The 25185-nt window shown below is 36.6% G+C and overlaps 2 protein-coding genes across 2 annotated transcripts; one reads left to right on the top strand and one right to left on the bottom strand.

Moving 5' to 3' along the window:
- Positions 1–465: 465 nt before the first annotated feature.
- LOC145806645 (uncharacterized) lies at positions 466–23703 on the top strand. The gene is made up of 7 exons (XM_082904051.1): positions 466–767; positions 910–977; positions 13865–13984; positions 15017–15090; positions 15232–15289; positions 15365–16198; positions 16876–23703. The coding sequence occupies exons 1-6, from the start codon at positions 679–681 to the stop codon at positions 15544–15546; spliced, it is 591 nt and encodes a 196-aa protein (XP_082760177.1). The 5' UTR covers positions 466–678; the 3' UTR covers positions 15547–16198; positions 16876–23703.
- On the bottom strand, positions 22787–23098 carry LOC114257584 (aquaporin TIP2-1). The gene has a single exon (XM_028197365.2). It carries the CDS (start codon positions 23096–23098, stop codon positions 22787–22789), a length of 312 nt encoding a protein of 103 aa, XP_028053166.2.
- Positions 23704–25185: the final 1482 nt, after the last annotated feature.

The raw sequence follows: 25185 nt of genomic DNA, 5'->3' as shown, positions 1-25185 counted from the left end.
ATTTCTTAAATAAATATATTGACAATATTATAAATTGATAGATTTTGTGTATAAATTAAAAGATTTTTTTAAAATAAATTCAATTACACATCACCACAAATATAAGTTTCAATAAAATCAACAAGTTTAGATCCCAACAAAAAAAAAATATTTTAAATAAATAAATTAATAATGGGTTGGGCCAATCGTGACTGAATAGAAAGTATAAATTTAAAGTTCAACTCATTAATATTTTGAGTTGAAAATGTTAGTCTAACCTGCTGTTATGCGCTAAAACAACATTTTTAAATCGTAGAAAAAGAGGGTTGAATCAGGTGGGGAAAAACCAACGAACCAATATCCATCCCTACTTATGCCCTCCTTGAATTGAATTTTTTAACAATTTACTCCTTAAAAAAAATAAAAAATAAAAATATAGGAATCCTCGAATAAAAGGTGTGGTGGGGCTATTAGCTGTGTCTATTTTCTCTCATATTTTTCTGGTTTTGAGGTGATTCAAAAAAGAGTAAATTATTCAAAAAAGAGTATTATACTATTCCAATTTCTCTTAGAAAAAGTTGGGCAACACCAACAGCAACAGAAGCAAACCTTCATCTCTCCAAATCAGTCGTGTTAATTCGTGGTAAACAGAAGCAAACCCCTCTTTCTTTCCAAATCACTCGTGTTAGGACCAAATAGATGGAAAGGGCAACAGCAACAGCAGAAGAAGAAGAAGAAGGAGAAGACGATATTGTTTGTCTAGACGAATCTTTCTTCATCAATGATGAGTATGGAATCATATCTCTATCTCTCTTTCATTCTTATTCTGTATATAATTTTTTTTTTGTTCTTTCATTTCACTGTCAGTCAAGAGCTGTTTACTCTTTCTAAATGGAACAAGGGGTTGTGGGTTTGATTTTGTGGTTGCAGTTACCAGCTCACTACTTTCACTTTTGGGTCTCAAGTTCTTCAGCTCTTTTGCCTCCAATCTGCCTCGAGTCAGTTCTTTCGTTTTCATTTAATCTTCACTCTTCCACTACTTGTTTTCCATACCAATGAATCTGTGTAAAAACAAAATTAACAACTTTTAGGTGTACATAATCACATGTATTGCCCTAAAGTTGTTAATTTCGTTTTTATACTCCAGGGTGTGCGGTTAAAAAGAACCCATAGTTTGAATTTGACAGTTACAGAACAAGGTTAATTTGGGAATACTGTGACAGAGAAAGGGTTCATGCCAAGAACCCTGTTTGCATTTTCTAATAGAATATATATATATATATATATATATATGTAGAGAGAGAGAGAGAGAGAGAGAGAGAGAGGAGCCATACCACACTAAATTACAATACCAAGTGCATAAGAAGTTGTAACTTATAGAGTAGAAAAAGAAGTCAATGAATGCTTGATAAATTATAAGGATGAAATACCCATATAGATAATTAGTGGTTCGTCCCTAATTTCATGCTCCCCAAATAAAAAATAAAACTTTTTATGTATTTACAATTTGTAATCAGTTGAATAAATGTTCAGGTAGTTGATAAAACTTAAAAGAATGCTGAAATGAGTTGGATTTTTTTTGACCACATTGTACACTGGTAGGCTAAGTTGATTGATTTTATTGAAGGAGCAGTTATTTTGAAGATGTTGAATTTGTGAGAGGAAGTTTTATGTCCTCCTGTGTTTTTTGCCAAGCTATGGAATGTTTTGAGAGAGAATAATAGAAGAAGCTGTACTAGAGAGAAGAGTTTTAATAGTTTAATACATTGTTGTATATGATCACATATTTGGGTCCATCTCTTTCTTTATGTGTGTAAAAGCTCCAACTTTTCTATGGCACAATAGTTTGTTGTTGATTTAGGTTTCTGTTAGTATATTTACATATAATTTCTGTTTGAAATGAATAGAAATGAAACTCTACCACTCTAACATATTCATCTTATTTCCCTAAAGGGTCTGCTAATGTGAGGGGTATTTTTCTCTAAGTCGATTCCAAGACCTTTTTTTCAATTGGGTATGAGATTTGCCCTACTTGATGAGAGTGCTGCTTGCTAACGAAAGTAGTTTGTCTACTAGCTAAAGTTCCGGTTTCCTCTATCTTCTGTTCTGCTTGGCTTGCAACAAAGAGCTTGACTTTCAAGTAGTACTTCCCGGAACAATCAAAGAAGTAGCTTTTCTTCGAGTGCCGAAACTGTACGCATCTCCTGACACTTCACTAACGGTTTTCTTTCTCTAAGCTAAGTCACTTGACTTGAACAAAGACCTTCTTACCTTGTCGCACCTGTCAGGAGCTCTTTGAGAGAGATTTTCTTTGCCTGCATCGAAAGCTTTCAAGAAAAAAAGGAAAAAGCCCAAACTCATGCCAAACAGCTAACTTCGAGACAACTTAGGGCAAACTCTGAGCTAGAGCTAATGGATTAGCATTAATAGTAAGTTCCTCAGGGGGATTTCTTCCTATGCTTGCTGGCTAAACAGAGTTGCCTTCCACACATGCACTGAAACCAGAGTCTGCTACTCGCCTTAGGCAAAACCCGGGGTCTCTTGCTTGAACCTCATTCTCCTATCTTAAATAAGGCCTGAACGGTGGCATAAAAGCCTTGGAACGGCTGTTGCGCCTGATTCGACTCACCATTATTAGGCCTTCTTTGTTTTCGCATTACCCTAGTTCCTTAATCCAAATAGCCATAGGAGAAGCTGAGCTAGCTAACCTAAGTCCGTAGCTAAAGTTCTCAAACAAGAGTTCCATTCCCCTTACTCGGATTGTAGGCAAATCCCGTTACTAGTAGTTCTGGTTAGCCCACTTGCCCGAGCACACTCTCAACTTGTAGATGCGCTAATCTCGCCTTCCCCCACGAGAACAGAAAAACCAACAGACCAAGAACACCAGCACGCATCAAAAACAACCCTTTTGAAAGCATACCTAAGGAGCGGGCATCCATCCAATCTTCACTTATAGACATCAAATGGCCTTATTTCCGTTCGTTAACTACTTCTAACGAGCAAGTTAGTAGCCTACCTCGGCTGAATGTTGGGACATACAGCAATAACTGTGCTTATCCGTCTAATAAAGAAAAAAACCATCCATATTAAACCGATTCACCCACTACTGCTACTACTAGTATAGAAGAAGATCTATTAACATGCACAGCTACCTATATAACAAGTTGCCTCTGATCTCTGTATCACGACCGCAAATAGAACCTGCAGCTTCATGCCCTGACCTGAACTGAACTACTACTGGCTTAGCTACCTAGCTACAAACTCAAAAGCTTGGATTTCTGATCCTTACTTAGCTTAGAGTCCCAAAAGGTGTTATAAGTTGGAAGCTACTCGTTTCTGAGTAGGAGTTCCCATCGGTCCAAAACTAGAAGTCAACTCAAAACCTGGATTCGGCTAAAAGGACCTATTATTTGCATTCTCCTATTAGTCCCTATTATTCGTATTCTGTGAATTACTAAGCTGTGGATCGAGATCTTAGGATCTAGCTAGATAAGACTTATTACACCTTGGGGAAAGTCCATACAGCAGAACGAGACCCTTTCATAAGGAAGGAGTTTTTATTGCTTTAAAAAAGATCTGGCGAAGAGCACCAGTGAGGTACTAAATACTTTAAAGAGCTCACGCGCCTACCTTGGCTACTGGTGAAGAGGTGGTATTTTTACGTAACCAAAGCCATACCTGAGTGACTTAGGAAGCGGCTTTGTCTTAGCCTTTCTACCTTCTGCCCGAGCCTTTCATGGAGGAAGGGCTTCGGACCGTACTCGAGCTTTGGATCAATGTCCCACCCTTCGCCCTTAGGCTTGTAACGACAGCAAGAGTGTTGGATCTTTTGTGCTTCTTGTTTGGCCAGCCCTCACAATTGGTTGGTTGCTGTTACTGGTTCAAATCGTTCTTCTATGTGCTTGTTTGGTTAGGAGAGTACGCCACCTTGCTCCACTTGATGTTCGTATGCTGTCTTCTCTCTCTCTTCTCCGGCGTAGAAGCATCAGTTCTAATTGCAACATTCCTCTCACCTCAGACCTGGGCAAGTCTTTTTTGGTCCCATTAATCCATGGCAGAGTCTATAAGGCAACCTATCACCATGTGTTGGAAAAGGTACAAAACCGACTAGCTGGCTGGAAAGTTGAACACTTCTCCATGGCAGGTCGAACACTTTTAGTCCAATCTGTCACTTCATCATCACTCCCTACTTACACCATGCAAACAACCAGAATTCCCGAATTAGTCAACCAGGAGATTGAGAAACTCAATTGCAAAGTTGTTGGGGGTAGCAATGAAACCAAGAAGAAGATCCACCTAGTTTCATGGGAGAAGCTCTGTAGCAGCAAAGAGGAGGGAGGGTTAGGTCTGAGAAGCATGGGGCTAATGAACAAAGCCCTTATGGCAAGAATGGGCTGGAAATTCGTAACAGAACTTGATTCCCTATGGGCCTCGATTCTGGGAAGCAAGTATCTAAACAACTCCTCTTTCTTCAATTGTGAAGCAAATTCTAAGTCATCCTATATTGGAGAAGCATTCTCAAGGGGAAGGACATCCTAAAGATGGGAAGTAAACGGCTAATTTTGAATGGGCAAAGAGCAAAATTTTGGCTTGACTGGTGGAGAGGTGAAGGCCCACTGGTGGACGTAGCAACCCAACAAATTCCACCTGCTAGTCTTATCGGGTCTGTGATTACATTGATGAAGATGGAAATTGGAAGTGGAGTGACTTTGTGGAGCTGATCCGCATGAACTTGATACCCCATATTAGACAAGCCTTTTCAAGTGAGAATTGCAGACTCTCTGATCTGGAAGGACTCTCTGAGTGGAAATTTCAGTACGAAATCCGCCGATGCCGTAGTCACAGGCCAGCAAACAGATGTGGAAGCAAAGAAGTGGCAGGCTATTTGGAAGGGGAAACCCATTCCTAAGATAAAGTACTTCCTTTGGCTAGCAAGACAAGACAGATTGCTGACTAATAAGGTCAGAGTGGTAAGGCACCTAACTACTGATGGGTCTTGCAAAGAGTGCAGCCACAACATGGAGGACTCCCTTCACGTGCTACGTGACTGCCCCATTGCAAAACACTTATGGATGCAACTCCTCCCAGAGTCTATCCATCAGCATTTCTCCTCCAGCTTTTCCATAAGAGATGAAGCTTAGTTCCCCAAACCCAACAGCTTCCTTCCAACTCAATGATCTGCTCCTGCCTTTCTCGTTGCTTCTGTCTCTAGCTTACTCTGCTACAACTACTGTGACTGGAATTGCTGCTCCTTGCTTTGCTACTTTAGGTAGTGCTGCTGTAGGCTCTTTGCTGCTAGAGGATCTGGAACTAGGCGTTATGCTGCTGGTGGAGGTAATGGTGGGGAAGCTGGTTCTAGATCTACTTCTACTGAATCGACAGGATCTACTGCTATATTTTTCCTTACCCTGAGTGATAAATGAGATGGTTCCTCATGGTATAATAGAAGCTGGTGGGAAATTAACTCAACTAGGTAGGCATCGGAGAAAAAACATGTGCACAGGGCCGGAGGCTGGATTCGGACTAGAAAACCTAAGACAGAGGGTTACTTCTAATTACTGAGCTAACCCTCTAATTACTGAGCTAGAATCATCATAAGGAATTGGCTACGTTCTCATAATTCTTCCCAAAGCGGCAGACAATGCTTGTGCACCAAATCCCTATTTACCCCATTGCCATTGCGTTCTTGCCGCCTGCATGAACCGGGCTCAACCTAAGCATAGTTGCCTATAAGTTCCAAGTCTCCCTTTTAGGCCGGCTAATAACTAGCCGGTACCTAGGAGGGCGTCGATAAGCTTATAAAGTCCAGAGGGTAGAGAAGTGGATTAGCAAGCCTGAACGGTGGAAACGATGCAAGACGGGCAACGACGAAACAAGTTGAAGAGAGCGGCTCTTATTTCCTCTTTTCCATCTTAGTATTGGGTTATGGATTGGGATTTGCTTTTTGAGTCAAGCGGGTTTGACCCGGCCCTTCCGCCCTAGCTAGATAGATTGGACCTGCACCTTACAGACGGCCAAGGAGATCTAATCATTGGAACCAAGCATATTATATATAAAGTAATAAGGTAACCCTTTCTAGCCATAAGAGTACGAGAAGGGCATCCCAATCCTAATGTAAGGAAGGCGGCATGACCCACAAGGCTCTTTCTAGCTACGAGGTTATTCTCGGGACTAGTGGGCCTTCCCTAGAACAAAGAAGGCATCCCAACCATGTATTTGTTGGAATTATGGTTTTACAGGTTTATTTTGGGCCAACTTTGAGCCCAAATTTGAATGGGTCCCACACTTCTTTTGGGTTGGGTCTAAAGAGGTAACGTGTTATTTGTCGCATGACAAGTCACATGGTAAAGACGGTTTGTCATAATCATTTATGAGTGAATGGGAAGTTGACGTCGTTTTCGGGTTCGTGGAATTGGACAATTAAAGAATAAAATGTGGGTTTCCTTGTATTGTAAGGCTTGTCCCACATTGAAACTTTAAGAGAACTTATGTGTATATATAAGTTCTAGGTGACAACACTTGGGTTGGATCCCAAGGGGCACCCCAAGTTTATAGAAGGGAGGAGTTATGGATAAATTGAACTTTGGCTCAAACCACCACACGTGCGCGCGCCGTCCGTCCGTCCGTCCGAGCCGGGCCGGGCACGAGTGTGGGTTGTGGGTCGAGTCGGTCCTAACTATAATTTATTTGAATTTTTTCAAAATTTCTTGCAAGAAAAATTTGAATTTTGCTCCAATTTGAATTCAAATTTTTTGCTCCCAATCTGTGTCTTTTCCAAAACCAGTCCAAACAATTTTCAACCTGTTTTGCACCGAACAAGTTCAGTTCTTCCCAGACAGGTTTAAAGCTACTAGCAGTTTCCAACAGATTAAAATTGCCCAGCAGTTATTTGTTCAAAACAGTGTTGCACCTGTTCTGTTTGAATTCAAATCTATTTATTTGAATTCTGCACTTGTTGTCTTCTATTTGCACCTGTTTGGATCTGCCCCACAGGTTCCAAATTACCTATAAATTCAGAATAATTCCAACAGTTTTGGGACATCTTGAAATCGAGAAAAATTCATATGCTCTTCTCATTTTTGCTCTTTTTTGTATTGTTCTTCATATTAGTTTTTAGAAAAAAAAAATTAGGGAGTACAGAACACATGTTCTAGTTCGCTGTACAAATTGTTTGGAGTGCTACTACAATTTGTGTAAAGATCATTGTATTCTGGGAGATAGATGCCATTTATCCGTAAGCACCAGAACGGGGCAAATCTGTCTTAAGGATAAAGTATCACACACTCGACTTGATCTTTTTAATTATTTATTCGGTTTGGTAAATAAATTTTGTAAGTAATTTATTTTATTTGTTTGATTTGGTTTCAACTTATATATTTTGCACAGAAGATTGTTCCAACGATCTTAAGATAGAATCGAATTATTCTGTTTATACAGAATTTTTCGTTTGTTTCATTTTCTTCTTTTCTTCTTCTTATAGAAATTATTTTTTGTGATTTTACAAAATAATATTCTGGATGAAAAAACAAATAATAGTAATATACTGTTTGACAAATAGTAGTAATATACTGTTTATTTTGTTTGACAACTAGTAGTAATATACTGATAGTCATTAACAATTCAGAATATTTATTTGTGAAATTGGTCAGAAATTAATTTTGATTTTTAGAAATAATTTATGAGTATTCATTAATTAAAATTTTATTTCAGTATTTTAATGTTTGAAGTGTTACAGAAATTTAATTTTCTGTGTGAAATTAATCTGTTTAAATAAAATTTTATTTTATTTTCAAATTAATTGGAAATAAAAGTTACAATTCTTGTTTCTTTTATTTTTACAGAATTAAATTTTGTGTTTATGGTTTAATTTTCTGTGTAGTATAAAATTCTAATTCTAATTTTGTTTTATAATTTAGAATTCATGGCTACTAAAACTAATACTCAAACAAGTATTGATGTGATGGCTGCAATTGCTCCAACCCCTCCTCCTGTTGTGACTGTGCCAGTCAATCACGGTGAGAAGTCAAAGAAGTTCTTAGGAATTGATTTTAAAAGATGACAACAGAAAATGCTGTTTTATCTTACTACTCTCAACCTGGCGCGTTTCCTCCGTGAGGATGCTCCTACTCTGAACGAGGATGAAACTGACCGGCAAGTGGTTGCTGCGGTCGATGGCTGGAAACATGCTGATTTCCTTTACCGGAATTACATCTTGAACGGACTTGACAACACATTATACAACGTCTACAGTCCTATCAAAACGACAAAGGAACTTTGGGAGTCTTTGGAGAAAAAGTACAAAACAGAGGATGCTGGTTCGAAGAAATTTGTAGTAGGTAAATTTTTGGACTTTGTGATGGTTGATTCTAAGACTGTGATCAGCCAAGTTTAAGATCTCCAACTCATTCTGCATGACATTCATATAAAAGGCATGTCTCTCCATGAATCCTAAGTTGCTGCCTTAATTGAAAAATTGCTACAAGGCTGAAAGGAATTCAAGAACTACCCTAAACACAAGCGCAAAGAAATGATTTTGGAAGAATTGATGGTGCGTTTGAGGATTGAGGAGGACAACCACAATTCTGAGAAGCGGGCTGGTAAGCATCCAATGAAATCTGAGGCAAATGTGGTGGAACATGCTCCAAAAGCAAAGAAACGAAAGTTTTTTGGAGAAAGTTCCGCACAAGGCGCTAAAGGAGGGAAAACTAAAAAGTACAAGTTCAATGGCAAATGTTACATCTGTGGCAAAGAGGGACATCAGGCTAAAGATTGCCGTAGCAAACGCAAACGCAAAGGAAGATCAAGCAAGAAGCTTGCTCAAGCCAATATAACCGAAGTGGACAAAATTTTCAATGGTGTAGATGATATAAATCTTTGCAGTTGTTTCCGAGGTAAACCTTGTCGGAAATCCTAAAGAATGGTGTGTGGACACTGGAGTTACTCGCTACATTTGTGCCAACAAAGAGATGTTCATATCTTATTCTGTAGTGGACAACGGTGAACAACTTTTTATGGGCAACTCCTCCATTTCTAAAGTTGAAGGATAATGAAAGATTATTCTGAAGATGACATCTGGAAAGGAACTTACTTTCAACAATGTGCTGCATGTTCCGGATATTCGCAAGAATCTAGTCTATAGATCTTTGTTGAGTAAAAATGGGTTTAGGTTAGTTTTGAAAGTGACAAATTTGTACTTACCAAAAACGGAATGTATGTAGGAAAAGGTTACAGTCTGATGGCCTTTTCAAAATGAATGTAATGACTGTTGTACCCTCTGTTATTAATAAAGATACATGTTCTTCTTACTTGCTTGAGTCTTTAAATTTATGGCATGGTAAACTAGGACATGTTAATTATGGATCTTTGCGTAGATTAATTAATATGGAATGTTTACCTGAATTTGAAATTGATTCAAATCATAAATGTAAAATTTGTGTTGAGGCAAAATTATCCAAAATTCCTTTTCATTCAATTGAACGAAATACGGGGCCACTTGAATTAATTCATAGTGACATTTGTGATTTTAAATCAATTCAAATTAGAGGTGAGAAAAAATATTTTATCACTTTTATAGATGACTATACTAGATATAGTTATGTTTATTTAATTCGAACCAATGATGAAGCTTTGGAAACTTTCATTCAATATAAAAATGAAGTTGAAAATCAACTTGGTAAGGAAATTAAAAAACTTAAAAGTGATAGAGGTGGTGAATATGAATCACCGTTTGGTGAGTTTTGTAAAGAACATGGAATACTTCATCAAACCACCGCTCCTTATTCAGCTCAGCAAAATGGAATTGCTGAAAGGAAAAATAGGACTTTAAAAGAAATGATGAATGCCATGTTAATAAGTTCTGGATTACCTCAGAACTTGTGGGGAGAAGCAATACTTTCTGCTAATTATATACTTAATAAAGTACCCCGAAAGAAAGTGAATCAAACACCTTATGAAATGTGGTATGAGAGAGTACCATCCTATAAATACTTAAAAGTGTAGGGAGTGTTTGGTTAAAGTGGCTATTCCTAATCCTAAAAAGACTAAGATAGGTCTTAAAACTATTGATTGCGTTTTCATTGGTTATGCCATGAATAGTAGTACATATCGATTTTTGATTCATAAGTCAGAACATTCCGAAATGCATGTAAATGCTATTATTGAATCTTGGAATGCGTCTTTCTTTGAACATGTGTTTCCAAAAAAAACTGGATAAGAGACTAGTACTAATAGAAGATCTTATGATGCTATTACTAGTCATGATCAAGAACAAGAATAAGATCAAGAACAAAATAAAGAGATGGATTAAAATGAGGAAGAGAAATCTAAGTGTAGTAAACATGCTAGAACCTCAAAATCTTTTGGTCCAGATTTTCTAACTTTTTTGTTAGAAAATTAGCTTTTAACTTTTAAAGAAACTATGTTCAGTCCTGAGGCTCTTTTATGAAAAGAAGCTGTAAACAGTGAAGTTGAATTAATCTTGCAAAATCACACTTGGAAATTGGTGGATCTGCCACCAAGTTGTAAACCTCTTGGATACAAGTGGATTTTTAAAAGAAAATTGAGAATGGATCAATTGACAAATACAAGGCAAGACTTGTAGTCAAAGGATTTAGACAAAAAGAAGGTCTTGATTACTTTGACACATACTCACCAGTTACTAGAATAGCATCCATTAGAATGCTAATTGCCATTGCATCTTTGTACAATCTAGAAATTCATCAAATGGATTTGAAAACAGTTTTTTTAAATGGTGAGTTAAATGAAGAAATTTACATGAAATAATTAGAAGGATTTTCTGTTCCAGGAAAATAAAAGAAAGTGTGTAAATTGGTTAAATCATTATATGGTTTAAAACAAGCGCCAAAGCAATGGCATGAGAAATTTGACAAGGCAATGATGTCAAATGGATTTAAAATTAATGAATGTGACAAATGTGTTTATATTAAAAACACAAACAAATATTATGTTATAGTATGTCTTTATGTGGATGATATGCTCATCATAGGTAGTAATAATGACATGGCTAAAATTATCAATAAAATGTTGAATAAATATTTTGACATGAAGGACATGGGGATTGCTAATGTAATACTTGAGCCTTGTTTGGCATCTACTGTATAATCCATCTTTTTATCTTTTTTCCATCACATCACCTCTCTACTTTTCTGCACATCTTTTTGTAAAAAGACAAAAAGTGCACTTTTTTAGGACACCCCAAACCAACCCTTGGTATGAAAATTACCAAAACATCAGAAGGTTATGTTTTGTCACAATCTCATTACATTGAGAAAATATTTGACAAATTCAGCAAAGATGATGATCATCTTGCTAGAACACCTGTGGATGTTAATTTGTTTCTTCTAAGAATGTACAAGAAAGTATTTCTCAATTAAAGTATGCCCAAATTATTGGAAGCTTAATGTACTTGATAAACTGCACTCGCCCAGATATAGCTTATGCAGTAAGTAAATTAAGTAGATATACGAGTAATCCAGGAGTAGAACACTGGAAAGCAATTATAAGGGTTCTAAGATACCTCAGATTTACTCGTAACATTGGGTTGAATTATACTAGATATCCAGTAGTGCTTGAAGGATACTGTGATGTAAACTGGAGATCGGATATTAGAGACTCAAAATCTACCAGTGGGTATGTCTTTATTCTTGGTGGGGCGGCTGTATCTTGGAAATCTTCCAAACAGACTTGCATTGCTAGGTCTACTATGGAATCAAAATTTATAGCTTTAGATAAAGCTGGGAAAGAAGCAGAATGGCTTCGTCACTTCCTTGAAGATATTCTAATGTGGCCAAAATTGGTGCCTGCTATATGCATACATTGCGATAGTCAATCAGCAATAGGTAGAGCACAGAGTCATATGTATAACGGTAAGTCATGACACATTTGTCATCAACATAACACCGTGGACAACTACTCTCTAATGGAATTATTTCCATTGAATATGTAAAGTCTAAAGACAACATAACGGATCCACTAACCAAAGGGTTAGCAAGAGAGTTAATTGAGAATTCATCGAGGGTAATGGGACTTAAGCTTATTAAATAAGAGTTATCACAACGGCAACCCAACCTAGTTAACTGGAAATCCCAAGATCTAGGTTTAAAGGGACAACCGAGTTGTGTATGTCTCATAAGGATCACTGGGGAGTTAAACTCCTACCCATTTCTATGATGAAATAGTGATGCCTATAGCATTTTAGGTTATGTAAAACTTTTAATGATTTTTATATCTAGGAATACCTAGTGGAGTATGGCAGGATACTGTTCATAAGAATCACCTATATGAGTGTGAACTGGGTTGGTTTTATGAGATTTGTGAAGGGCTACAATTCTCTAGAGCACTCATGAAAGACCAAGTTGTTCAGGGCCAAAATGAACACAATTGTGAGAACTAAATTGTGTCTGGTAATATATTGTGTGAGTTCTATTGTCCTGGTTTACACAATGGCTGAACAGTTCAAGACATCATGTTCACTGGTTAGCTAGTAAATCCGATAGTGTCTCACAAGGAAAGGTTCAAGGCCAAAAGCTACCTATCCTTTGCAGAATATTTTCAATTTCTGTACTCTTTGTAATTAGATCATGTTGCATTTTCTTTTTGTCAAATTCCATTCATGTGAGAGATTGTTGGAATTATGGTTTTATAGGCTTATTTTGGGCCAACTTTGAGCCCAAATTTGAATGGGTCCCACACGTCTTTTGGGGTGGGTTCAAAGAGGTGACGTGTTCCTTGCCGAATGGCAAGTCACACGGTGAAGACGGTTCGTCAAAACTATTTATGAGTGAATGGGAAGTTGACATCGTTTTCGGGTTCGTGGAATTGGACAATTAAAGAATAAAATGTGTGTTTCCTTGTAAGGCTTGTCCCATTCTAGGTGACAACACTTGGGTTGTGCCCCAAGGAGCACCCAAAGTTTGTAGAAAGGAGGAGTTATGGACAAATTGAATTTTGGCTCAAATCACCACACGCACGTGCGTCGCTGTCCCCGACTGGCCGAGCCGAGTAGGGCACGGGTGTGGGTTGTGGGTCAGGTTGGTCCTAACTATAATTTTTTTGACAAAATTTATTTGAATTTTTCCAAAATTTTTTGCAAGAAAAATTTGAATTATGCTCCAATTTGAATTCAAATTTTTTGCTCCCAATCAGGGTCTTTTTCCAAAACCAGTCCAAACAGTTTTCAACCTGTTTTGCACTGGACAGGTTCACTTCTTCCCAGACTGGTTTAAAACTGCCAGCAGTTTCCAACAGATTAAAATTGCCCAGCAGTTATCTGTTCAAAACAGTGTTGCACCTGTTCTGTTTGAATTCAAATCTGTTCATTTGAATTCTGCACCTGTTGACTTCTATTTGCACCTGTTCGGATCTGTCCAACAGGTTCTAGATTGCCTAAAAATTCAGAATAATTCCAACAGTTTTGGGACATCCTGAAATCGAGAAAAATTCATTTGCTCTTCCCGTTTTTGCTCTCTTTTGCATTGTTTTTCATATTAGTTTTTAGAAAAAAAATTCAGGGAGTATAAAACACAGGTTCTAGTTCGCCATACAAATTGTTTGGAGTGCTACTACAATTTGTGTAAAGATCATTGTATCCTGGGAGATAGACGCTATTTATCCGTAAGCACCGGAGTGGGGCGAATCTGTCTTAAAGACTGAGTGTCACACACTCGACTTGATCTTTTTAATTATTTATTCGGTTCGGTAAATAAATTCTGTAAGTAATTTATTTTATTTGCTTGATTTGGTTTCAACTTATTTATTTTACACAGAAGATTGTTTCAACAGTATTGAGTACATGTTTGCCTAACGCTATGTGCCGTCTTTCCATATGATCTAGCAATTATGTTTTGATCAAATTATTTTGTGACAGCTGATTTTGATTTGACGGGGCAGTTGGTGTGGCCTGGTGCAACTCTTTTGAATAATTACCTTTCAAAAAATCCTGAGATGCTCAGCAGATGTTCTGTGATAGAATTAGGCTCTGGTGTTGGTAAGTGATTCTGACACGAGTTTACATGTTTCTTCTACTGTTCAAATTTTATATATCTATAATCCAATAGATATCTGCTTCCATGCAGTTTGATAGAGCCAAAACTCTGTTATTTCCATGAATGTTAATTTTTATGTTAAGAAAGCAATCTGAAAAGAAAAAGAAAAAAATCCTCTAGATCAATTGATAGATCATGCAAAACAATTTAGAAGCATTTTCTAGAATACTGCAACACTAGAGTTCTGAAAGTGAGTTGTCAAACTAGACAACAAAAGCGAGGTATTCAACACTATTGAATAAAACTCCTGCCCTAGATTATGTAGTTGGATGATATGACGGTTCTCTGTCCAAAAAAGAAAAAGTTTTGAAGTTGAGGATTTATAGAGACCCAGAAAGTGAAGGCATTTCTCAGAAAATTATTCTTCAATCACTGTCCTCTATTCAATGGTGAATTGTTTCTTCCTCTGTCGAGGAGTTTTGGGCTTCTTTGTTCCCTTGAAGTTTCTGTGTGATCATATGGACAGCTCCATAAGATAGTATCTTATTCTGGATCAGTAAAATGATGAAATTACAGAAGGCTGGTTTTCATAGTCGATGCTCCATATGACTTGGGAGTGTGGAGTAGTTGACCACCTTTCAATTCTAAGGTTCCATTCATTCTTTGATGCTTTTAGTATTCTTGGATAATATTAGCTTCTTTACAAGATGAGTAGGTGTTTAAGAGCTTGTGGACTTAGAAAAAGTTTTTGTGGAATATCTTTATTATGGTCCATTGGTCTATATTATTTCCTAATTTAAAGGCATAGAGGGCAAAAAGTGCGCTGCTATGACTTGTAATTAGACTTGTAATTTTTAGTTTTTCATATTATGGGAATTTTTGTCTCCCTTTGTTTCTTCACAAGTCATTTATTATGGTTAGCCCACGTTATTCCCTTTGATGTAGCAGTGCATGCATAATTTGATATATTTTCATAGAATTTTTTCATTTAAGACCTTCATGATATAGACTAAATGCTGCGCCCCAAAGTGCAGGTGTTACTGGAATTCTCTGCAGCAGATTTTGCTGTGAAGTCATATTAACAGACCATAATGAGGAAGTCCTCAAGGCAAGGTCACTGAATTAAATTTCATTTTTTTGAAAAAAAATTGGATGAGTTCTGTATCTAATCTTTTCATATTGTTACTTTTTTGATTAATTACATAATTTGTCCATTTTCAGATTAATTACATAATTTGTCCATTTTCAGATCCTGAATAAAAATATAGATCTCCACTCGTCTACTGACAATTCTAATGGTTCTGCTGGTGAGTAACCATGCTGAAAATTATACATTTATGTTTGGATAAGTTGATATCCTGTTTTTGACCTTTTTCGTGCAGGGCTAATGGTGGAGAGGCTGGAATGGGGAAATTCTGATCAGCTCGACCAAATTTTGAATAGGCATCCAGGTGGATTTGATCTGGTTCTTGGTGCTGATATTTATATCCTAATTTTCATTTTTATCCTTGAGGTTTCAAGTAATATGCATACAAGCCTATGCACATACAATACATACATCTAAATACACATGAAAGCACACATGTATACATATGCCTACGGTATTTAATCATGTAGATTCAACTATTAGTATTATTAATAATCATTTATATTCAAGGTTATTGAAACGTGTTTAATTGTGTTTGAAATTGAAAACAATAAAACAACCTTAAGAATAAAACTTTTCTTATAGTACTACTGTTAGTGCCACTGCTGCTAGGGCTTACTACTATTACCACTATTTGTAATCAATGATGCCAGTTGTTATTTATGTGGTTTATGGAAATGACTTCAGCTACAAGACTAGATTGTGTTTATATCCTTTGAAAAAATTAAATTGGATCATTTTGTGACCATGCCATTTGCATTCCTAGCATGTGTTTGATCTCAAGTAGGTGCAATATTTGGTATTATTGAAACTTCAAACATTTGTTTTGAAGTGCTGTTACTGGATCCAAATGTTGGATGCTAGTAGCTCATATATGTTGGAACTTTTGCTTTCTTATTTTGAAAATATTAAAACCTAAGAAGAAAAGTGAGAAAAGAAAGCCTTGACAACTTGTAAGCTTTCAACAGTCTAGCATCCCGTTGCTTTTTGATACCGTGCAACAGCTCCTCCACATTCGGGAGGAAGGAAATTGCAAATTCCTACTGGCTTATGTTTCCCGAGCCAAAGTGTAAGTAACTCATTCATATACATATGCTTCTCTTGATATTATTGTTACCATGGTTTATGGAACTGCTTCATTTTAAATTGTAATAATAAGAATTTCAGGGAATTTTCAATAAAAAAAAGAAGAGTAACGCAATGTGTTTCATCGTAAAAAATGAACTCCAATTAGTATTGTTCCTGCCTCAGCACAATTATGCAGATTCTCATTTGTACAATCACATTTAATGGGTGTTGATAAAAGTGATTTTTTGGGGAAATATCTATTCTAAGATTTTATTAAATATTCAGTGGCATGTCAAACCAATGTGAATTATGGTGCATGTCCTAATTGAAATGTGATAATCAGGCTGCCCCTTTTAATACTTAACCAGCTTTTATTCCCCGAAAATTTATGGGTAATTTAGAAGATTTGGTGGTTCTTTTTTGTATTTTTGTTTGCCAAAATTGAGATTTTGAGGACCAAAGCGACATGGGTCTTAATTTTCAAAAATCTTGTAATTGTTGTGAAATTGAAACTTTTAAACTGCCTCCCCTGCTTGTCTCTAGATACTTGCAACACCGGAAGTGATACAAACGTATTTGATGATTTGATGAGAAACATATTAACTATAATGAGAGCACGCTTTTCTTCTACCTGCATGATCTATTTTGTCATACAATTACCCAATTCTTTTTGTGCAGCATGGATGCAATGGTTATCAGTGAAGCAATTAGCCATGGACTGCAGATAACTGAAATTGTTGGGAGCCGATCAGTGGTAGGAAATCTTGAAGGAGTTATATTTGAGATCACCCTTCAATAGAAATATCTGCTATCTTTCACCGAAGGAGGATGAACCGTGCTAGGTGCAATATCAAATGTTGAACATTCTTACAGATGGGGACAGAAGAAGACAGAAGCAGAACCAAAGGCTGGGCTATTGACAAGCGACATGCTAAAGATATTCTTGAATCAAATGTTCAGATAAGATGGATTCTAACTGTTATCATATTTTGGCTTGAGATCAACTTTTATGCTGTGTTTGGTTGGGGAATTTGGGGAGGGATTTGGAAAGGGAAATGGAAAAGGTAGGTGAAATGTGAATAAAACATGCCTATATTTCACCTACTTTCACATACCTTTTCCTTTTCCTTTTCCCTTTCTAAATCCCTCTCCAAATCCTCCAACCAAACACAACATTAGTGTATTATTCACTGGAATATTTTTGTTCTAAGTGGCCCGGTTTTGAGCAGAGGTTTTTTGGTACTTGAATCTTTGTTTTGTAGCTAAGCCATTTCTCGGTAGCAAGGTTAAAGTTAGGGTTTGATTATTGTGATAATGTGGGAATTCAATTGGCCTGAATAATACTGTTAGATAATGTTAGGATTTTGTGGTATGGGTATCTCGAAACATAATTTAACAACCAAGCTTTTTGAGATAGGAAGACAAAAAAATTGCGGTACACACTTTTTTGCTTCTCCAAAATTTCAGAAGAGCTCCATCAACATATGCCTTCCAAAAATCATTGTTAGATAACACCTATTTTGATTTTTGTTGTTTTGGTTTGTCAATTTTATTTTTTTCCTCTCATTGCGTTTGCTGGTTTTGTTTTAAATATTGGATATGCCTAGCATAAAACATGCGCTATCCAAAGTCATAAACAAATAACTAAAATTTATTTTAAAATTAAATAGTACTAATTTTAAATTTTAAAAGAAAAAATAGTTGAAATCATGTATATAAGTTGCTTTAATTTAAATTGCATTGAAGCCTTGTTTTAATTGTGTTATATCATTAATATTTTATTTGAAGTATTAACTAACAAATATGTATATCATCACTTGATCAGTAACATTTTAGAGTAAAAAAATTAAGTGAATTATAAAAATTTTATCTAGCATAAAAGATAAATATATATATATATATATATATATATATATATTTTTATATTATATTTTATCCAATGATATAACGGCTAAAACTTCTAATTCATAATTACATATTGAAATTCATTTAAAATTTGTTAAATCGAAAACAAATTAGAGAATGAAATGGAAAATTTAACTCCGTTTTTAGTTCTTTTCACCACCCACACTTTTTTAGTTCCCTCCTCCCAACTACCCTCACAATTTTCAACCCTACAATTAATTTATGAGTTTTGCTAAAATTCTTGCACACCATAGTCTCAGATCTTTATCCCCGTTAACTAAACTAAACTGTTGTAAATAATATCATTGGATGATTTATCTTGAAAGACGATTTAAATAATATATATTTTCTTATTTACAAATTTCACCAACTGAAGTATTACTATGTCTATGTCAATAAGAAGAAACTTATTGTTGCATTTTGTTAATTTGTAAAAAATAATATGAAATGTCAAAGAGTAATTTGCAATGCGTGTGGGGGATCAAAAAATTCAGAAAAAAATAAGTAGATAAAAAAAAATGTAAGAAAATGTCAAAATGGTTATTTTAGTCTCATTATGAAAGAAATATTATTTAACACTATACATTTACGGAGTTTCTATTTGCACACACCATGGTTTAACTCACTAGCGTCATGGTGGTGGTGAGGGGTGGTGGATAGGGTTAGGGTTAAGGTTGGTGATGGAAGAAGATAAGGGAGGAAGGTGTAGGTAATTTGATTGAAAGATATAATAGTAGTTATAGAAATTTGGGATACTGGTGTGAATTGAGAGAATAGTTGATGTGTAAATAGAAGATTCCATACATTATTATCTTTTTTACTCTCTCTAATGGTAGAGAAAGTTGATACTTTTTTTTTTTTTTTTGGATCGACGAAAGTTAATTGTTAGTTGTTAGATTAGCATGTAATGAGAGTTAATTTCATCACCTTTGCAAAGTACCTAGTGCTTGTCTCTTAATTCAAATTTCCCTTAGGGAGAGTTGAACCCATAAACTCTCTTTTGGAACTAAACCTTTACGAGTGTCATGATAACTAATTAGGTTAGGCAAGTTAATGCATTCCTAACAAATACAAAGTTAAGAAAACCCTTTATAACATAGTATAGAATGATTGCACATGCGGTGCAAAGTTAAAATAAATTCAACTTAAAAAAATATAAGGTGAAATCTCAAAGAGTGGTGCTACATGCACCAATTAGTGTAGTAACTATTGTACCAACATTAGTTATACCATTATTATTGACCCAACTCATTATACAAATTACAAATATCAAAAATATCTTAAATTATGTCACATCATTAATTGATACACTAGTTAGTATACTAATTGATACATATAGCATTAGTCAATCTCAAATCAATTGGAATAAAAAAAAATCTCATTTTTATGTAGTACAAATATGTCTTATCTTATGTTTAGTGCAAGTCATTTTCTATGTATGACGTAAGTGTTCTTGTGTGTCAAACTTGTATCTAAAATATTCGAATGTGTAGTGTAACTTTTTTAATTTGTCCCATTAATACACAATTCTCCTAAAATATAAACCCCGCCTCACAGTAACTTTAGTTAGTCACAAAATAAATATATAGTACAGCATTTGTGCCAAGTTGTCTTTGCCCAATCCATCTAATGCCATTTTTTTTGGGTCCAATCCAGCACTATAAATTTTATTTATTTATTTATTTACTTTCAAGTTTGAAAATTAATTAATTTAACTATTCTAACTATAATTAAAAAAAGAAGAAGAAGAATTCAATCTATACATAAATAAAAATATAAATCTATAAACATTGCCTAAACATATAGAGAAATGTTTTTTGACATAAATTCTTTTTGTTAACCAATGCCTATCCCATAGATAAAAATAGATTAAAACTCAGATTTAGTCTTAATATCTTTAAATTGAACTGCTTGAACTGAGTGAACAGTTTAATTTACGGTTAGAATTAAAAAATTAAATGTACTTATAATTTTTCTACATGGTAATTTTATAATCTACTTAAGAATTTGTAGATTTTCCCTAAGTAGCCTACAAGCATTACTGTTAAAATTGATGTATTATTGATTGATGTGTGTTGTAATTACAAATGGTGAGGTGCTCCTTATATAGGAGATGTAGTAGGTGAAGTGGGTGGAGTAAGTGTAGTAGGTGGTGGTAGGTGTAGTAGGTGGAGTAGGTGATGGTAGGTTTTAACAGCCCCCGCAAACTCAAGGGGGATAGGAACTAACCAACTTGAGTTTAGAGAGAGTAGCAAAATAAGAAAATAGACTAATACATAAAAATAAAAGAGGATAGGAGACACTGTATGGTCGTGTCAGACCATTGGTGAAGACACTGTATGGTGGTGTCATAACGTTGTAGAGGATACTGTATGGTGGTGTCATAACGTTGTAGAGGACACTGTATGGTTGTGGCAGACCGTTGTAGCAGATAAAGTCTGGACAGTTGACGAGGTCACACCGGACCGATGGAGATGCTAACCGGAATCAATGTCGGGACAGTTTATGGGATCATGCCGGACCGTTGTAAAAGCTAACCGGAATCAATGTCGGGACAGTTTAGGGGGTCATGTCGGACCGTTGGAAAAGCTAACCGGAATCAATGTCGGGACAGTTTATGGGGTTATGTCGGACCGTTGAAAAAGCTAACCGGAATCAAATGTCGGGACAGTTTATGGGGTCATGTCGGACCGTTGTAGAATACACTGTATGATGGTGTAGATAGGCTGCCCAAATCGATATACATGGATATATATATCAAGCCTTAAAAAGTCGCGCCCTCAAAAGGCGTGCCCAATCAAAAGGCGTGCCATCAAAAGGCGTGCCCAATCCATAAAAAGGTGTGCCGGACATTATGGCGATGCGCATGACTTGGCTTGTGCGCCCAGGTTGTCGTCTAGTGCCGAGCGGCGCACGATGTGCGTGTCTGCCTCGGCTATTTAACCAAGACGGAGGCTGAGGCTGAGGTAGAGGCTGAGACAAAAAACCTGCTAAAAACCTCTGAAAAAACTCTTCGTTATTTGAGAGAGAAACTCTGTAATACTCTGTAACACTCTGTTGCCCAGAAAATGGCCTCGTCTTTCCGTGGTCTGCTCACTCTCTTTCCCGACCTCAACGAGTCAACAAGAGAGATAACTGGTGCGGTGGCCCGTGAACCTCAACCAAACACCTCTGGTTTTGCTCCGTTGAACTTTCCGATGCGGTCTGTGGAGCAAAAAATGACAGTGCAAACGGATATTGAGGCCAATCAGTATACTTTGAAGTCATGTGTGGAGACCATGACGGCGGTCACAAACTTGTCGCACCGGCTGCAGAGTAGGACAAATGAGGTGCAGCAGTTAAACGCCCAACTGGCTCTACTCCAACGCATGTATAAGGATGCGCGAGCAGAGATAAGTGTGCTAAAGGCAGAAAATAAGGAGCTGAAGCGGAAGGCCACCGTTATGTTCCGATTTGGAGGTCCGCTATATGCTGCAGTAGAGGAGCAGGGGGGAGTGAACGTGCTCGGTGGCGTGGGAAACACGGAGACAGCACCGTCAAGGGCCGCCCAGGACGGAGGCAAAAAGAAGAGACCGGCGGCAGAGTAGAGAAGAAAAAAAAAAATCCCGCCTGGGGATGTGGTTGTTTTTTTTTTGGTGTAAAATTGTGATCGGGGTTGATCCCCTTATATGAATAAAATAACAAGGTTGTGGAATGTTGTTCGTGTTATTTTGTGTTGTTGTTTTGTTTAATAAGAAAAATAAAATAAAATAAAACAATGGATAAAGAAAATAGAGAAAAATATTTGTGGATGGGTGATAAGAAAAACATCGGTGTAATTTTGTTTGTTTTTTTTTTTTTTTTGTGTTGTTTTTTTTTTTGGTGGAATATAAAAAAAAATAATAATAAGATAATGGAAAACGGGTGATGCTCACTAACAATGGTAGGGATAGGGAAAATATATTATAATAAAAAATATATATATATATATATATATATATTAAAATAAAAGAAAAGAGTGAAATAACGTGGGTGGAATAAATTAAGAGAAAGGAGGGATATGATTAAAGTGGGTTTGAAAGTGTGAAAAAATGAGAGAGAGAGAGTGGGGTACATGATGAAGAGAGTGGGATGTCGTGCATGTGTGTGTATGGGGCAGTGTGTTGAGTGTGTGCCCATGTGCATAGGTCTGCCGAGAGGGAGAGAGTAAATGCATGTCATGTGTGCCGTGTGATTCTCTCTGAAAAAAGAAAAAAAAACAAACATGCTGCCTTGTTTGTTTTCATACACCACCGAGAAGAGAGAGCCCAGGTGCAGGAAAGAGAGATGCTTTGCTTTCTGTGCTGAAATAGAAACTGTGCATGTTACTGTCTTACACTTCTTCAGTCTTGACTCACTGCTCTCTGTTATTACTTCTCACAAATGTATGGAGTTAAGGTGCTAACTGTGCTTGTATGTAGCATCTTTGCTGCTGCCTTCGCGGGTTCTGTAAATAAGTTAGTGGATTTACAGGTTCATGAGACTTGCTTGTGGGCAGAAGTGATGGTCTAGGTTCAACAGAGGTGGTGGCTCGGTGCAAAGGTGATGGCCGCCACGCTGTGGGTCGGAATTGCCAAGCCTCCAGTGACAAATTTGAGTAGGTAACATGCCACAATGGAACCAACAAGTTGTGCAATCCAGTAAAAGATGCCGGTGAGGACGGTGATTAAAAGATGCCGGTGAAGACGGTGATTTGTCCACCAAGAGCCAATCCGAAGGTGACAGCTGGATTTACGTGGCCACCGGAAATGTTGGCCCCAACGGAGATTGCAACAAAGAGAGCAAATCCATGGCATATAGCAACGGCTACTAGCCCCGATGGATCAAGGGCTGCATCCGATGTCCCCTTGTCATAAGCTATAGCAGAACCAACTCCAGCGAAGACAAAGAGGAGGGTTGATATGAACTCAGCAACATAGGACTTAATAGACCCCATGCTAAATGAGCCATCAAATCTCCCAATAGCAATGGCTGGCATTTTTGTAATTAAGAAGAAGAACTCAAAAAGAACACTTGAAGATGGAGAGAGAGAGTGCTTTGGGTGAGTCAAGGACAGCGACTCGAAAGAGTTGGGCGTGAAGGTGGTGAACTCGAAGAAATTTCAAGGTATGTGTAGAAAATTCTAGCGGACTAGGTTGAGGTCCGGCGGGCAGCCAAGGCGAGGTTGCCGCCCGCCGGTGAAGCGAAAAATACTAAATGCTTAACCTTGCTCTGATACCATGTTAAAATTGATATATTATTGATTGATATGTGTTGTAATTACAAATGGTGAGGTGCTCCTTATATAGGAGATGTAATAGGTGAAGTGGGTGGAGTAAGTGTAGTAGGTGGTGGTAGGTGTAGTAGGTGGAGTAGGTGATGGTAGGTTTTAACAATTACACACAAGTAACATTATTTACAAATCTTTAGATCAAAGTACTACTTTTTCCCTCTGTAGCATACAAGCATTACACACATGCAACATTACTTACAAATCTTTGTTTTACTCTCATATAAGTGTTAGATCAATGCTTCTTATCATCACCACCCTTACTTTTTCCTTCAGCAGCATACAAGCATTCCACACCCACAACCCAGACAGAAGCAGAAAGTAGAAAAATGGGGATAGCTCCCAGAAAGCAAAACCGTGGTGTAGAAATGCGCGAAACTATGGTCCTGCTTTCGGTGGAAGACTTATGGACACATTGGACAGTTTGACAAATTTGAAACTTACTTGATTAACAGTGAGAGCCGCAGGCGAGCTAATAAATTTGTCAATAACTTGTTTGACAAGGTTTGAACAATTTGCTAAAGGAGCTTGTATCCTTGTGAATTCGCTTTGTAATGACTCTGATTATCAGGTTTGGACGTTCATCAGTGATGGATCTTGGAGAGCAGCTCATTGTTATGCAGGGATTGCGTGGATCTACTTCAATCACCTGCTGACTCCATTAATGCGGAAGCACAAGCTTGTTTGAGTACACTTATGTGGGCAGCAGCCAAAGGGATCTCATGCATATCCATCTTGACTGACTGCCAAGTTTTGGTGGATGCTCTTAATAAGAGATGTGCTTCGGACTGGAATGCGAATATGGTGAAATATTTTGTATTTTGCAAATTACTTTTAGTTTCTATGTATATCTAAGTTTTCCAGGTCTGTAATCAAGCCAACACATCTTGTTGCAAGACAAGCTTTTAGTTAATTGTGTATAAATAAAATTTTCTTAAGGGTACTATTGATTATAGAAGACTTTATCAATCCAGTTCCCTATTTTTATCTGTTCGGTTCTAATCGATCTACTTATTTTTGTATTTCAAAAAGTCATTACAAAAAGTCAATTATTCTTTTTACTTTTTTACATATCTTTTTGTAAAAAAATTATAAAATTACTAAAAAAGTCAATTCTAAAAATAGGCCTAAATCTAAGGCAAACTTGTTATTTTCATGTCAATTTGGTGATTCCAAAAGAGCATTCCTCATTTACAAGATCTGATAAGCTGGTTTAAAAGCACAATTTGCTAAAATAAGTGAATTGTCATTTTGCTATTCTCATTCCTGCCAATAAACCCTTTATGCATAGGGCTGAGTAAGGAATTCGTAAAATTCGTAATCCGATCCAGTCCAGTCCAATCTGATAGGTTTAGATTGGTTTTTTAAATCCGCAGTTCGGTTCCGGATTGAAGAATTAAAAATCCGTAGTACACGGATTGGTTCTGGATTGAACCCCACGGTTCCGGATTAGAACCGATCCGAACCGCATACAAATAGTATATATTTTTATTATACATCCTCCCCTATAGTATCTTCTCTTATTTTATATAAAATCTAAACTCAAACCTAAAACCGTATAATATCTTCTTTTACTACTTTTGTTTGTTAGTTTTTAATTTTAATTTGTAATGGTTTAAATACTTATAGTAAAACCAGTTTTCTTATGGTTGTTTAAATTCTAGAACAATATGTCGCTGTTATAGAAATAGATGCTGCTATTGTGAAATTGATATAGCGCTATATTTATAGTTTTATAAAATTAAAGTGTTATATATATATATATATATTTGTTATTTAATTATGTGAATCCGTGG

This window comes from Camellia sinensis, chromosome 14 (genome assembly GCF_055761805.1).
Source record: "Camellia sinensis isolate YWXY chromosome 14, ASM5576180v1, whole genome shotgun sequence".
In the NCBI taxonomy this organism is placed as follows: domain Eukaryota; kingdom Viridiplantae; phylum Streptophyta; class Magnoliopsida; order Ericales; family Theaceae; genus Camellia; species Camellia sinensis.
Note: the sequence above shows the minus strand (reverse complement) of the source record. Positions and strands in the feature narration are given on the sequence as shown.

Bases quoted from the DNA above. Each gene is read 5' to 3' on its own strand.
- LOC145806645 (XM_082904051.1), top strand. From the start codon at position 679: ATGGAAAGGGCAACAGCAACAGCAGAAGAAGAAGAAGAAGGAGAAGAC. The intron at 768-909 runs GTATGGAATCAT...TTGTGGTTGCAG, and splicing joins TCTTTCTTCATCAATGATGA to TTACCAGCTCACTACTTTCA. The intron at 13,985-15,016 runs GTAAGTGATTCT...CCCAAAGTGCAG, and splicing joins AGAATTAGGCTCTGGTGTTG to GTGTTACTGGAATTCTCTGC.
- LOC114257584 (XM_028197365.2), bottom strand. From the start codon at position 23,098: ATGCCAGCCATTGCTATTGGGAGATTTGATGGCTCATTTAGCATGGGG.